The sequence below is a fragment of the Manacus candei genome, unplaced genomic scaffold, assembly GCF_025592945.1.
Source record: "Manacus candei isolate 608988 ecotype Guabito, Panama unplaced genomic scaffold, ASM2559294v1 h1tg000159l, whole genome shotgun sequence".
Lineage (NCBI taxonomy): Eukaryota > Metazoa > Chordata > Aves > Passeriformes > Pipridae > Manacus > Manacus candei.
In genome coordinates, this window is record NW_026138207.1 from 901634 (window position 1) to 915507 (window position 13874).

A 13874-nucleotide genomic window follows, 5' to 3' on the forward strand; every position below is an offset into this window, starting at 1 on the left:
TTCTATAGCTGTTGTCTGAAAACAAATTCAACATCCAGTTTTAAAGTGTAGCACCCCCTGTTTACCATAGAAGGCACCTTCTTAGACCAGATAGCAACAGGGAGCTGAAGCACTGGCTCTAAAGATAATAGAATTATAGACTGTATTAGGTTGGAAGGGACTTCTGGTCAACTGGTCTAACACAAAGAGCAAAGCAGAGCTAACATCAATAGTGTCAGCTAGGAGAGTTGAAGAGAAGAAATACATGGTTGTTTAATCTTCTATGTCTAGGATAAAATAAATATAGAACCCAGTAATGTAGAAAACAGAATCTTTCTGTCAGATTATGAGGTGTAACTTTCTTGTCTTGAGAGACCGCGGAGAAAAAACTGCAGGCCAATTTAGTATATAAGATAAAAAGAGCAGGTCCTTTAATCAGGCCCTCAGGCCCAGGGGAATACACATGACACAAGTGCACCCAGGCAGTGGTTCTAAAATAAGGTCCATCCAATCCCAGAACTATCCACTCCCCCCGGTTCTGCGTGGAATTTTCTACAATTCTACCTTGAAAAGAAGACTAAACACATTAAAGGAATTTAGAGGGTTTGATATGAAATGGGGTAATAGGGTTGGGTATGTGTAAACTATTGTGCTAAAGGGTGACATATTATACAGCTACATTAAAATCTACATTTACTACACAACTACTTCTAAAATCTACAAAAAGCTAAAAAATCCAAAAAGCTCTGAGACATCAGTAAAATAAAGCAAAATATGTTATGCTTCAAGTGCTGTACCACCTACAAACACATTCACAGGTAATGTCATGAGGCTTAACCGCAGAAACCTTGTTTGTGGTTAGTTACATGCCAGTTTGTATTTGTATTAAAGGGTATGGACCAAACTCAGGTTGTCTAACAGTACAGTTAGCTAAACTCAATTAGTATGTATTTAACACAGTTGATTTCAGCACTTCTGTATGTACAAGACATGTAAGTCTAGTTTGTAGAAATGTAAAACATTTGAAAAGGATTTAAGTGCATGTTTTCATTGAAATACTGTGTTGAAAAGGGTTGTGTTGTTTTTCCCTAAATCCTATGAATTATTGAATAGTTTGGTTCGCTACACAGCGAGGTTTTGAGGTTTTGCAGATGACAGCTTAATTCTTTACTTTGCCTTTATTTTCCCAGTAATTTCAAGTATTATTTTATGATCAATATCTGAGCTATTCTTTTCATGTTATCTAGCCAGATGCCTAATCTTAGTCTGATCTAGAGACTTGAATTCAGAGGAGGTTTTCTTCATTTTCTTTTTCTGATATCTTGGTGTTCCAATGTCTCAGATGTTGCAGCTTCTGATTTTATTGAAGAAATTCTTATGAAGGCTGAAACTGTTTGGGAGGAAAAAATGAAAGACCCTTTAGCTGTTTCTACTTTATCTCAAGAAGAGCCATATGAAGAGATCATGCATGATTTGCCCACAGTTTCCAATAAACTGTAAGTGCTTCTATTGTTACAGAGCAATTCACTGGAGCCAGATTATCATTTGAATGGTATCTGTCAATCTATGAATCCTGTGAATGTCCTTGAAGATATTCAAAACACATCTGGACATAGTCCTGGGCATGTCTCTGCTTCAGCAGGATGATTGGACCAGGTGCTCTCTAAGAGGTCCCTGCCAACCTCAACCATCCTAGGATTCCATGACTCTTGTGATATGATGAGTCTAGTAACTCTTTAATTTTGGAAATCTACTGAATCATCTTTTGCATTTGTATCTCTCGTAGCTTTTTGTTGACCTTATTTCTATAAATATAAACTATTAATAATAAAATACATTATTATAATTACCAGTAAAAATTGTCTAGGGTTGCCTTAGCAGAATTATTAGATTCGAACATCCTTTTATTAAAGGAGATGGGAATAGTGTAGTAAAACTACCATTGCTTATGAGAGAAGCAGGGACAAGTCCTGAAAATAAAAATAATATATATGATTACAGATGAAATTATACTGGTCCAACCAGTTAGAAATTTGTATTTAGATTTGTGCTGCTTAAAATTCAAGTGGAATCAAGCAGAATTTAGCAGTGTGGACTTAGAACTTGGTATTTGTCTTAAGTTGTAGATTTTGATATTTTTTGTATTTCCTTCTGAATCTTAAGAAAATACTGTCATAGATATGTGAAAAGAGATGTACTATATGTATGAAGCACTAATGGCTCTTTTATGGTAGTACAAGACATATTGATATTTCAAATTCTTATTTCCAGATACTGTGATCCATGGGAATTCTAAAAAGTACAAATAATGCAATTGCTGTGTAGTACAAGACATATTGATATTTCAAATTCTTATTTCCAGATACTGTGATCCATGGGAATTCTAAAAAGTACAAATAATGCAGTTGCTGTATATTTGAAGTATGTTGACTGCATAAACTTGCAAAACACTGATATTAATTTTTATGTAGTAATCACCAAAGATTGTGTGAGGAAAAAAAAATAAATAAAACCTCTTATAGAGCGACAGGGAAGATATATATATGCTTCCGTTTCATTATAGTTATAATTTATGGTTAGCAGAATGTATTTGGATACATTAAAATCTGGAAGAGGTTAGCAACTGTCATGAAATGATCAATCTGTTAAATTCAGAATTCCATGGGACATATTTATATTTAGTAAAAATTGCATATGGATAATAAACATGGTGTGTTGTTTCTGCTTCATCATTTGTAGCCACTAATGTATGTAGCTGGGAGTATTATACTAATGTCTATGGAATTACTAATTTCTCATGCTCGTTAATTCCTTATGAAATAAGCAGCCGTCTAGTCTAACCCACCGTTTCAATAACTTAAATCATACTCTTGAATTTATGTGGCCTTCTATTATCTTATAAATGAAAAAAATTAATTTTGAGGCATGAAACTAAACCTTTAGATTCTCAAACATAAAGAAAACCTTTATTTTTAATTATTGAAATGCCATAATAGCAGAAGTAGATGGTAGGTTGCTTTTGTAGCTCTGTAAGGTGGCCTAGCAAAATTTATTTATAAAGGTTTTGGAGACTTTAAGAACATTTTCATTGTTCTTGTATCTAGATGATACATTTCCATGTGTTTCATGTTCTAGAAGCTTGTACTGTCGTGCACATATTATACTGGATTCCGTTCTTTAATGCTAAAACTCATTAATCGCTGGAAGGCTTGACTTGCATAATGTCTCTGATGTTCTTGTGTACCAAAGCAATTTCTTTAATGCTGAAGAGGAGTGCACAATAATAATCCACATGTACCATTGCTTTATTCTTTATTGTATCCATTCTTCATTAATTGTCTTGATATAAGGAAGTACATTTAATGTGAGGTGGTAAGTTTTACAAGAGGTCCTATTAATTCTATATTGTGTCCATATTGCTTTGTGCCCATCTCTAAGAAGAAAACAGTACTCAAAAGCAGACTCAAAAATTATGAACAAGCAATTATAAATAGCGTATACTCTGTCAGCAAATCTAATTTTGCTGGTTCAAGATTAAATTACAGCATTTATTTCTGAAAGAACACTATGAAGAGATGAATTGAAAGTCAGTATCTTAACTCAGGTAGAGGATATAAAGTTTAAGTCAGTATATTTGCATAATGCTAAATTACCAAGCCACCCTTTAGCCAAGCATTGAGTTTGGCTTTGGTTTCCTTTAGCCAAGCATTGGTTTCCTTTAGCCAAGCATTGACTTAATAGAATTGAAATCATGTTATCAAGAAGCACTAATAGTATTAGAATATTTCTTCTAGTTCTTTTACTGAGCTACTGAGTACTTTCGTCTATCTGATTTAGGATGGGTGGATTAGGAAGTTAACTGGTGGGTTGGCTGTAGCTGACACTCACTGAGCTGCCTTGCTCACTCTAAAACTCTGCTCCCTACCAGTAACAGAAGTTCCTTCCAACAAACACAATAAGATCAAAGGGCCCATGAAAATATCATTGCAATCTGCAATCTGCAAGTTAGAAGCTGCCCTAGTGCTTCCAGTACTGATGATAAAACTTCCAATTATTTGATTGTCTAGTCTCAGTTTTTCTTTTTTTTTTTAAATAAAGGACATGCTAGAGGATGGTAGCTTATAGAAAACATCTCAGTTTGTCTAAAAAACCCCCAATAAAAATACACAAAACTTCAAATTAATTCCATATATGACGGCTTCTTTACCTAAAAATTAAAATTTCTATTTCTCCATATAACATTCAAGATTTTTTCCAGTCAGATAGGCCAACAGCAAATGTTCAAATGTTCAAATAAGATTACCCTAGTTAACACTTCTTCCTGTCTACTATGCAACATTATTTTGGCTTAAGTCTTCCTTTGTGGTTAATTAACTATCAATTATCCATTATTTTTTATAAAAGAAGACCACTTATGCTAATCTACTTGACTACATTTAAATAAAATCTTCCCTTGCTCTGTCCTACAGTTCAAGGCATTGCTTGATTTAAGCTTGTGACTAATAAAAATACATATGAATGTTAATAGAAATATTTTTCTAAAAAACCACTCTTTTCAATTTATTTTTCATAATGTCTACTTGAACCTGAGTCGTAATGAACTCTTGGAATAATTTTATTATGTTTTTTCTTTCACAGAATCTTTCACATTTTTGTTGTAATATGGATTACATGTCAGCATTTCCATCACTTAAAGTCCTAATAATATCTCATAAATGCATATAATTAATAGACTATTCTCATGTCCATCAAGATATGAAGCACGCCTCTTTAGTTATTTATTGTGTTATTATTGTCCTCTTAAGTTCAAAATGCATCTATGGAAACAGTAGGCACCTTTTTTCCCCCCACACTTTGCTGTGATTTACAACCTGCTTCTCTTTTGTGACACCTGGAAGGTTTATTTGGTTTCGAGAAGTTTACAACTGAATTTTAATGAATGTTGTATAGTTAACACAAAAGTGATAAGATTAAATGGGTAAGGTTCAGCTCACAGCAAAAAAATCCTGGATCTTCTCAATTTAAAAGAAACATTACATCAGAAGAGTGTCACAGTTATTTAATTTCTTCTATAATCTAATCACTGATATGTCTTATTCTAATTGCCAGGTTCAAAAGAATAGTTGGATAATGGCTTTTTTGTTCTGCAGTTCAAATCAAAAGAAAGGGATTTGTATCTTTTGCCCATGTGACATTTGATAAACAAATGTATGACAAAATTATCTTAGGTCAATCAAAGCACTAAAGAAAAATTTTTATTTTCACTAACGTTCCTCTAGATATTTTAAATTTAAATGTCAGAAGCAAAACATTTTGAGAAGGAAAAGCGTGTATTTCATTATAAAATGTTTATACTAATTCCTTCAGTGTTTTCAGACTGACAGTTTCATCAAAAGAAAAGTTTTGTTTGTCTATATTTTTTTCAAAGGGAAACTGCTTTGCCTTTTTTCCCAATGAATTCTGCTTAGAAGGTGCTTTCTTCTTTGTTCCTAAAATTTATATGTGTGTTTCAGTTCTCTTTCCAACACTAGTTCTTTTCATGAATTGCTATCACTGTTATCTATGGGTCCTCCGTAATTTCATTTAACTGTGTGAGTAATCTTGGCTTTTTTATAATCAGTGATTAAACTCAAGTAACTTAGAGTAAATATGAGATTTATTTTAGCTAGGTTTGGGCTTTATTCCACAGTGGAATGCTTTATGCCCCCATTCCCATATTGAATCCACATTTCCTTTCAAAGAAGTTATGTATACATTCTGGCAAAGAGCTGTTGTACACTCCATGAGATTGTCTCCTTTGCACTGTCAGAATCCAGACAGTTATTTTTTAAGATGCTTCTGTTCTCAACTCCTGGGGCTGATTCCTTGCTAATTCCTCTGGATGTACAACACTGCCAAAATCATCCAAGATTTTGGTATTGTTGTTTTTCAGAACTGTCATATTGTGTGAACTGTCAGTAGGGAAAACAACTCTATGTGTGTAAGAATAGATTTAACTTTTGTGTGGATGAAGAATATTGCATATTGTTGTGGTCAGGAGTGTGGTGTTTGCTTGGGGGTTTTTTAGGTTTGTTTCTTCTTTTTTTTTTTTTACCTTAGCACAAATTCCGAGCAGCTTCTGGTCATAAAATATATCTTGGATATTGCCTAATTAAAAGTAAGCTAAAAAGTGATGGAATTTAATTTTATTAAATATTAAATAAAATAATTTTATTATTACAATGGCAATATCTGTATTACATTATGTTAAAACATACTATTTTTTAAAATAGTATTGTGTAGGTTAACACTGTGCTTTTTAAATTTTGTTCAAAATTGGCTATTGATTTGCCAGCCTAGTGCTGTCAAAAGCAGACTTATGCATATTCTCTTTGGCTTGTTTAATTCTGCTTCAGAAAAAAAATGCATAAAGGTGAATTTTAAATCAAGGTATTTTGCTTTGTGTCTTTGGGAACAGACCAACCTATGTGAACACTTTATTTCTCACCAATTCTTTTTTGTACTTGGACCAGCAACTTGTGTCTCATCCCTGAGCTGTATCTCAATTCAGTGCTTGTGCCACCCGCATTTGTTTGTCTGACATCTTCAGTAGGAGTCTAATTGTTTTATTGATTCTCTTTGTAGCAATCCCCTGGCTTTACCCATTGCCAAGCAAGACAGTTTGCTGGAGAAAGACACCATGTTTAAAGATGCAGCTAAAGCCTTATATAAGCAGCAATCTCAAGACAGTGCCTCTGAAAATGTCACCATGAACACCACAACCAAACTTGAACAGGTAATGGCATGCAGTTTCTTGATTTTTTTTTTTTTTTGGTGCTTAGGTATGGAAATTGTAAACTTATGGAAGCTGAAGACCATAGTATTTTTTTCCCTGACCACACAACAATGTCTTTTGCACTGTGGAGCCTTGTCACCTTGATCACTCCCTGCAATCAATCTGGCCCTGTAGAGTTCCCTCTGCAAGTTGAACAGCTGCTTCCTGCCAGCTACTGGTGGCAGGTCAGGGTCTGTGGCAGTCGGAGGGCTCAGAGCTCCTCAAACTCTATTCATGGTTCACAACAGGGGAGGGACAACTGTTAGCACTACCCGGAGTGTGCTCTTGTCTCCAAAGTTGGTTGACAAAAGAAAGAAACACAGCCTGGGAGACTGTAAAAACAAAATTGTCTAAGGAATATCAAGTTGCAAAGTAAGTGACTGTAATTTAAATCTAGGGATTGTCAGATTTACAGCTGCAGTGTTAACTCTCTTTCTTGTGATAATGCATTAGGTTACAGTCACTGATTATTTGGATACCCTTTGCAGTTTTCTCCCCAGCCAGGATGGCATTCTCATTCAGTGTATAGGATGAATGCAAAAGGAGGCAATTATCTGTTGCTTATAAATCTAGCATGTCCCGAGTTTGAGTTCATTACTTGGAGTTTGGCAGTTTTTTTGAGGGGGTGGGTGTGGTGTGGGATTTTTTTGTTGTTGTTGGTTTTTTGTTGTTTATTTGTTTGTTTGCCTGCTTGGTTGGTTGGTTTTTGGTTGGTGGAGTTTTGTTGGGTTCTTTGTTTTTGCTGTTCTTTGTTTTGGTTTGTTTGTGGTTTTGGTTGGTTGGTTGGTTGGTTTGTTTTGTTGGGGATTGAGTTTGGTTTGTTTGTTTTTGTTTGATTTTTGTGGGGTTTGTGCTACATTTTGTGCTATTTTCTGTTACATGCATTTGGGAAACACATATTCCAGAAGTATTCAACCATTTAAGAAAACATTACTTTAGAACTGAGGAGGTGGTGGTGGTGGTGGTGGTGGTGATGGTGGAAGGGAATATTTCCATTTAAAATAGTTTACTGTGAATTTGAAGCATAACAAAGGAACAAGATACTGATTTCATGTAAGCCACCTTCAGTTCAAAAAAACTGCATAGCTGCCTTGGTAGAAGAATGAACGTTCCACTGCTTTTATTTGTGTGTGTTTCAGAGGAATAGCTTGATCATATGAGATCAATCAGTGGGTTCATATGTAAATGATATGAGTTAATCTCTGAAAGTCCTCAGCTTTGGGATCCTGTAGAGCACTCACTTCCCTATTCAGTTAGAAAATACCAGAAGTGTTTTACACTTGGTTTACATCTTGTTTTCATGTCTTAAAACTTCTGGTGTTGCTGACTGATGTAATGTGATGAAAACAGTCAATCCAAGGGACAAGCACTGCTGGTTAGAAAAGTGAATGCTTGCAACCCTTTTAGAAGGAACCTTCCTATAATTGTAGTAAAAGAGAGGGAAGTGTCTAGCTTAGGATCTTGCCGAGACCATCACTTGCTTCTAGATGTTCAACAGTAGTGTGAACAAAAGCATAGATACTTCTTTCTGCTTGATTCTCTTTTGATGCAAACCTAGTTAAAATTATTTGAGTTTTCAGTATCTCTAAGCTAAACTTTTGCTTCATAGTTTGTGCACTAAAACATAGACAGAAACTGATTGATAATTTTGTTCTCCACTATGACCTAGAGCCTCTTCGGGGTCCCAGGGCAGGTTTTCAAAAGTACTCCTTCTGCTGTTTCACCATACTTCAGTAGAACTTCCCACAGTAGTTACAAACCAAAGACAACACAGCAGACTTAAAAGTGAATCTCTTTTAGCTCCATTAGTTGAGAAATTTCTGCAGGAAACAGTCTGTGAAATTCTACTCTAAATAAGTTAGAAGGAATGTTGTTTTTTTTAGAAGCAGAAAAAATCAGTAGTTACTGAATTAAGAGTGATGCTCCCTTGGAAAAGAATAAGCAGGAAGATCCTATCTGAGAAATCATCACTAACAGGGTGTAGGTTAGACATGGGGCTGTTTCAGGGAGTTTTTAAACGAGTGGTTGCATTAAAAAAATTAATAAATTAACGGAACTTTTCAGTTGGTAAGGGCTTAATGAGCTTTAGCTCTTACGAAGAAAAGAGAATAAATCAGTTTAATCACTTCGGGAAATAGTTAAATTTTACTAAACTAAAGAATACCTAGATTTTGTCAAATGAAAATATGAGATTTTTTTCTTTCTTGAAGAGACTTAATCATGATCCTGGAAATACAGGGATTGTATTCTATACTAATAGCCATGCACTATAAACTGTATGTGTGTATATATATATATATCCATATTTGTGTGCATAATATTTAGATTTTAGGGGGTTTTTTTAAATTTCACAACTTGGGAAGTAAAGTTCTTATTTAGTGCTGGTAGCAAAGGAAAACTTAGAACAATCCCTTCCTTCTGTTCCTGCCTTTTGGATACACATTCTAATGAGTTTCACTGTCTTATTCTTAGCAATTGCATTCCAAAGTATGCTAAAAGTAATCATGTTCTGTTTAATTTTTCAGTAGGGTATGTGGAGTCATTACTTGGCTTTTTTGTTCATATATTATTGAAATATATCAGCATGATATTATGTATTCTTTGTGTCAGAAATATCATACCTTCTTAGGCAATATGGCATGCAGATTAGGCCTTTATTGGAGGATCAGAAAGAAAAATTTCATCCTATTACATTTGAAATGTGCGTTCTTAAATTAAAAATCTCATAATTTTTTTGGCTTCGAGAGAACTAACAATTCAAATTTATATGTAGCTTCGGGTTCTTTTAATTGCAAAAATGATGAAAAAGAGACAAGAAAATACTTCTCATGAAGTAAGATTTTAATTACATGAAGCATAGGAGATAGGGATCAAATAACTATGTTGACAAAGGATTTTTTGCATCTCTTGTATTAGCTTTTGCTTTGTCCTTGGTAAAAGGTGCTCTTTGATCATCTGTAATGTCAAAATCTGTGCTCCAAACAAGGAAAGCAGTATGAGTAATTTCCAGAATTTTATTGTAGCTGACAATTTCTCTCCCTCTAAGCTGGGAAAGATATTTTTTTGATAACAGATTGAAATTACCGGCCTCAAATTGAATTATGTGCTTCATGCTACAGACAAATATAGGTTAAATATTTTCTTTCTCTTAGTTGGGTCTTTTCTTTTAAAAACAAAAAATTTTCTTTGTCTTGTAGTGCTTTACATATTGTTGACCATACGAACTGTGTGATAGAGTATCCCCTGATACCCTTTTGATCATTCCAATATCACTTACGATAGGGGGACAGCTGTGCATATCATAATATTACACATAAGAGTTGGAATGCATACATATTTCGGTGACACAAGTATGTAAAGAATGTAAATAATTTAAGATTTTTATATGAGCAGATTGTGAATCTTGTTAAGTGTATAGAATGTAAATGAGTAAATAGTAATCTTCATTACTAGCATTACAAAAATCTCAAAACTTTTTAGAGGCAGAGTCTGGTAGAAAATACTGAAACAACAAATCCTAAACTTTGTAGAAAAAAAAGTTGATGAGAAATGATTTTGATTTTGTTACTCAGAGTTTAACTGAGCCCTTCACATTTCTAACCATCTATCTACAGAATGAGCATCTTTGGCCATACTTAGACTATGAAATGAAAAAAAAGCTCGAGTCTATTTGCTGGCCTAGGGCTATGTGGGATGGGTTGGCACACATCCATAAGGCAAAACTCTTTTTTCTTCCTTCAGAGGTGGGGCCGTGCCCAAATGGCCTGTAGGAAATGACCATTGGTATGTGACCTGAATGATATCCAGGTTTCATGTGCATGAGGACTAGCCAATATGAACCATGAATGAATAAGGAGGTGTGCTAAAAAGTTCTGAAAATATAGAAAATCCCAGGGCAAACCCTTCTTTTATTTTAAAATATAAAGCAGAGGTTTAATCTTCATTGAGATAGATTAAGACAAGCTCATTCTTTGGCACAGATGTTCTGAGTTTTGGTAGCACACAAGGGAGTGCAGTGAAGACTGATGCCTGTTTTGTTCCTGCAAACCAGGTGAGCACACTATTAAGGAAAGGAAGCCACAGACTTCTGTCTTTCATCTGCTCTCCCTCTACAAGACACTTAAAAATGTTCTTGGAATTCTTTTGTTCAGTTTTTCTCTTCCAATGTACATCATCAAAGACAAATATCAAAATGTAATTTTTTTTTTTTTTGGCCAAGTGGAATTCTTGTTTTCTAGCCAGCTGTAGATCCATCTGCCATGATTAAAAACAAAAAGAGCAAGAAATTCCATCTTCTGTGTGACAGAGAAATCTTCGTTCACTTTAATGGGTGAGGAATAAACTTCTTAAATATGTAAACATACACCTGTGGTTGTATAGGCATAGGTAGTGAACCCATAGTATCATGTTTTCTGAACTAGACCTTGAACCTATGGAAATAATTGAAGTTCAGTAGTTTTGGATCAGATCCCCAGTATTAAACAGGTATCCATAGTCGTTGGGGTCTTCTCCTTGTCTGAAGCACCCTCCATATTCCCTTTAATATCACCCATTCTGCTTGCTGCTTGGGTCAATGACCTCTTCACACTGCCAGAGACTGAAGATGCTGAGTTATTTACCAAAAAATGACAGTGTCTGCTTTTTTCCTGGGCCTTCATTTTAAGCAAAGCAATAGAAGAAAAAAAAATCATCTTCTTTGCCCATCCTCAAAATAGACACTGAGTTATAGTATTCTCTGAACAAACAACTCACTTCTACCCTTGTTCACAGGAGAATTTTCTGTTTCTAGGTATTTTACTGACATGCAAATGTGGTTTTCTTTGGGCTGTCATAAAAAATGAATCAAACTACATATTAAGTGTAGATCATAATTTATCAGCACACTGTTTAGTATATCAATGTTTATTTTGTCTTTAATCAACTTTCCATTTTCACTGATATTTTGTCTACTTTCTCTGATTCTGACTTTGTCTTTTTTTCATTACCATTTACTTTTTTACTTTCCCTTGCAGAGTTTATATTATTCATCCTAAATCTCAAAAATGTTAAAATAATTTCACTCACCAGTTTTGGCTAAGTGGCCTCTTCTGGTTATCTTCTGGTATCCTTGACATCATCCTCATTTCTTACTAACTTACTTCTTATCTGCAGGAAAAATTGCAATAGAATTTCAAATCCCGTATGTTGAAGTGTAGTGTGAGAATTTTGTTAAATAGTGGGCAATAAATAGTTTACAAGTGCACTAACTAATAGTCTTGATTTCTTCTGCCATAAACATTTAATGAAGAGAGCAGGAGAATGGCATTTGAGCTGGGAATCTTTATGGGTTTAAGGATTGCAAATGGCACTCTGGTGGCAGTCTGTGTTCTTAAGAACCCGTCAGACTTGTGCAGTTATACACTTTAACATTGATAATAATTTTTATATTCTTCTCTTGATTAAGATTGGTGATGTGAAATTGTTTGGGAGTGACAACTTTCTGATTTCCTAATGCATTTTTCTTCCATAATTATAGCGATCTAGGTTTATACTGCAGATTAGAACATTATGGTATAGAATGATTAGAGTTACTTTATTTCTCTAATTTTTGTTTTCTAGATCAAGCTAATGCCTCCAGCTCCAAATGATGACCTGGCTTCTCTGAGTGAGCTAACAGACAGCAGCCTGCTTTATGAGATTCAGAAGCGCTTCAATAATAATCAGATATATGTGAGTTGCTGTTCACCTGTCGACAGTAAGCTTTCAAAAAAGAGCAAAGAGAGAAAAAATAGACTTACTATCATAGCTACTGGGCAGTGACCTGCCCTGAACTCATGACTAGTTTTAAATGGATCAGAGCCATGTATGTGTGTAAGCCCTTCAGCTTCTGAAGTTTATGTAGGAAAAGGAGAAATAAAAAATGCAATATCACTTCAGATAGGTTTGGATATAATTTATGTGTGTTTATTTCACAGAGGAAGTATATTGGTAAACACTGATGAACACATTTGTGGTGAATGAATGTTTTAAGGTCACTCAGATCATAGTGCGGCCTGAGGGAGCAGTGCACTACAGTGTGTAATCTTCCTTCTCAAGCCACCAAAAGATCCTTGAAGCTTCCTGCTTCATGTTTTGTGAAGCTTAATAGAGTTTCATTCTTCAGGAAAACCCAACAGAGAAGTCAGAGTGAGTCAGAGAGAGGAAATATATTACCGCATCTTAGAAGAAAAACAGTATTTTTACTATGAAAGGCAATATTTTCTGCCTCCTCAAATCAAGCTACTTCATTTTGAAAAAGCATGACTGGAACCGTAAAGATCATCTAGTTCCAACCCCCCTACCATGGCCAGGGACACCTTCCACTAGGCCAGGTTGAGTTCAGAGCCCCATCCAACCTGGCCTTGAACACCTCCAGGGATCTGGCATCCACAATTCCTCTGGGCAACCTGTTCCAGTGCCTCACCACCCTCCCAATAAAGAATTTTTTCAAAGTATCTAACCTAAATCTCCTACCTTTCAATTTAAAACCATTACCCCTCATTCAGGAATGCTGCTATCCCTGATAAAGAGTTCCTTCCTATCTTTCCTGTAGGCACCCTTTAGGGCCAGCCCTCTGATCATCTCTGTGACCCTCCTCTGGACCCACTCTAAAAGGTCCATGCCATTCTTGTGCTGGGGGCCCCAGAGCTGGATGCAGCACTCCAGGTGGGCTCTCACAAGTGCAGAGCAGAGGGGCAGAATCACCTGCTGGCCATGCTGCTTTTGATGCAACCCAGGATACAATTGGCTTTCTGGGCTGTGAGTGCTCATGTCCAGACTTCCATCCACCAATACCCCCAACTATGAAACAGAAACATCTTGCAAACTTTACCATCATTAGATGGCAAATATAGTCAGACCTTTAAATATAGTCAGGGTAGTTTTTCTAGATGCATGTTCATATGTTCATATACAGATAGACTTCCATAAACACTTATAATGTGTATCAATTGCTCTCTTTTATCCCACAAGCAACATATTTTAATGTATCAGTTCTGGATAACCAATTTCTAAATTATGTCATCTATCCCATAAAAAATCACTTGAGGAACTTGTTTATGTG

At 35.2% G+C, this 13874-nt stretch overlaps 1 protein-coding gene across 4 annotated transcripts in view; it reads left to right on the top strand.

Moving 5' to 3' along the window:
- MYO16 (myosin XVI) overlaps window positions 1-13874 on the top strand; it is a 355407-nt gene that overhangs the window by 176699 nt on the left and 164834 nt on the right. For all 4 annotated transcript variants that reach the window (XM_051772798.1, XM_051772799.1, XM_051772797.1 and 1 more), the window contains exons 9-11: window positions 1322-1475; window positions 6604-6754; window positions 12392-12502. In XM_051772798.1, coding sequence (XP_051628758.1) covers window positions 1322-1475; window positions 6604-6754; window positions 12392-12502 — 416 coding nt within the window. The remainder of the gene's footprint in view (window positions 1-1321; window positions 1476-6603; window positions 6755-12391; window positions 12503-13874) is intronic.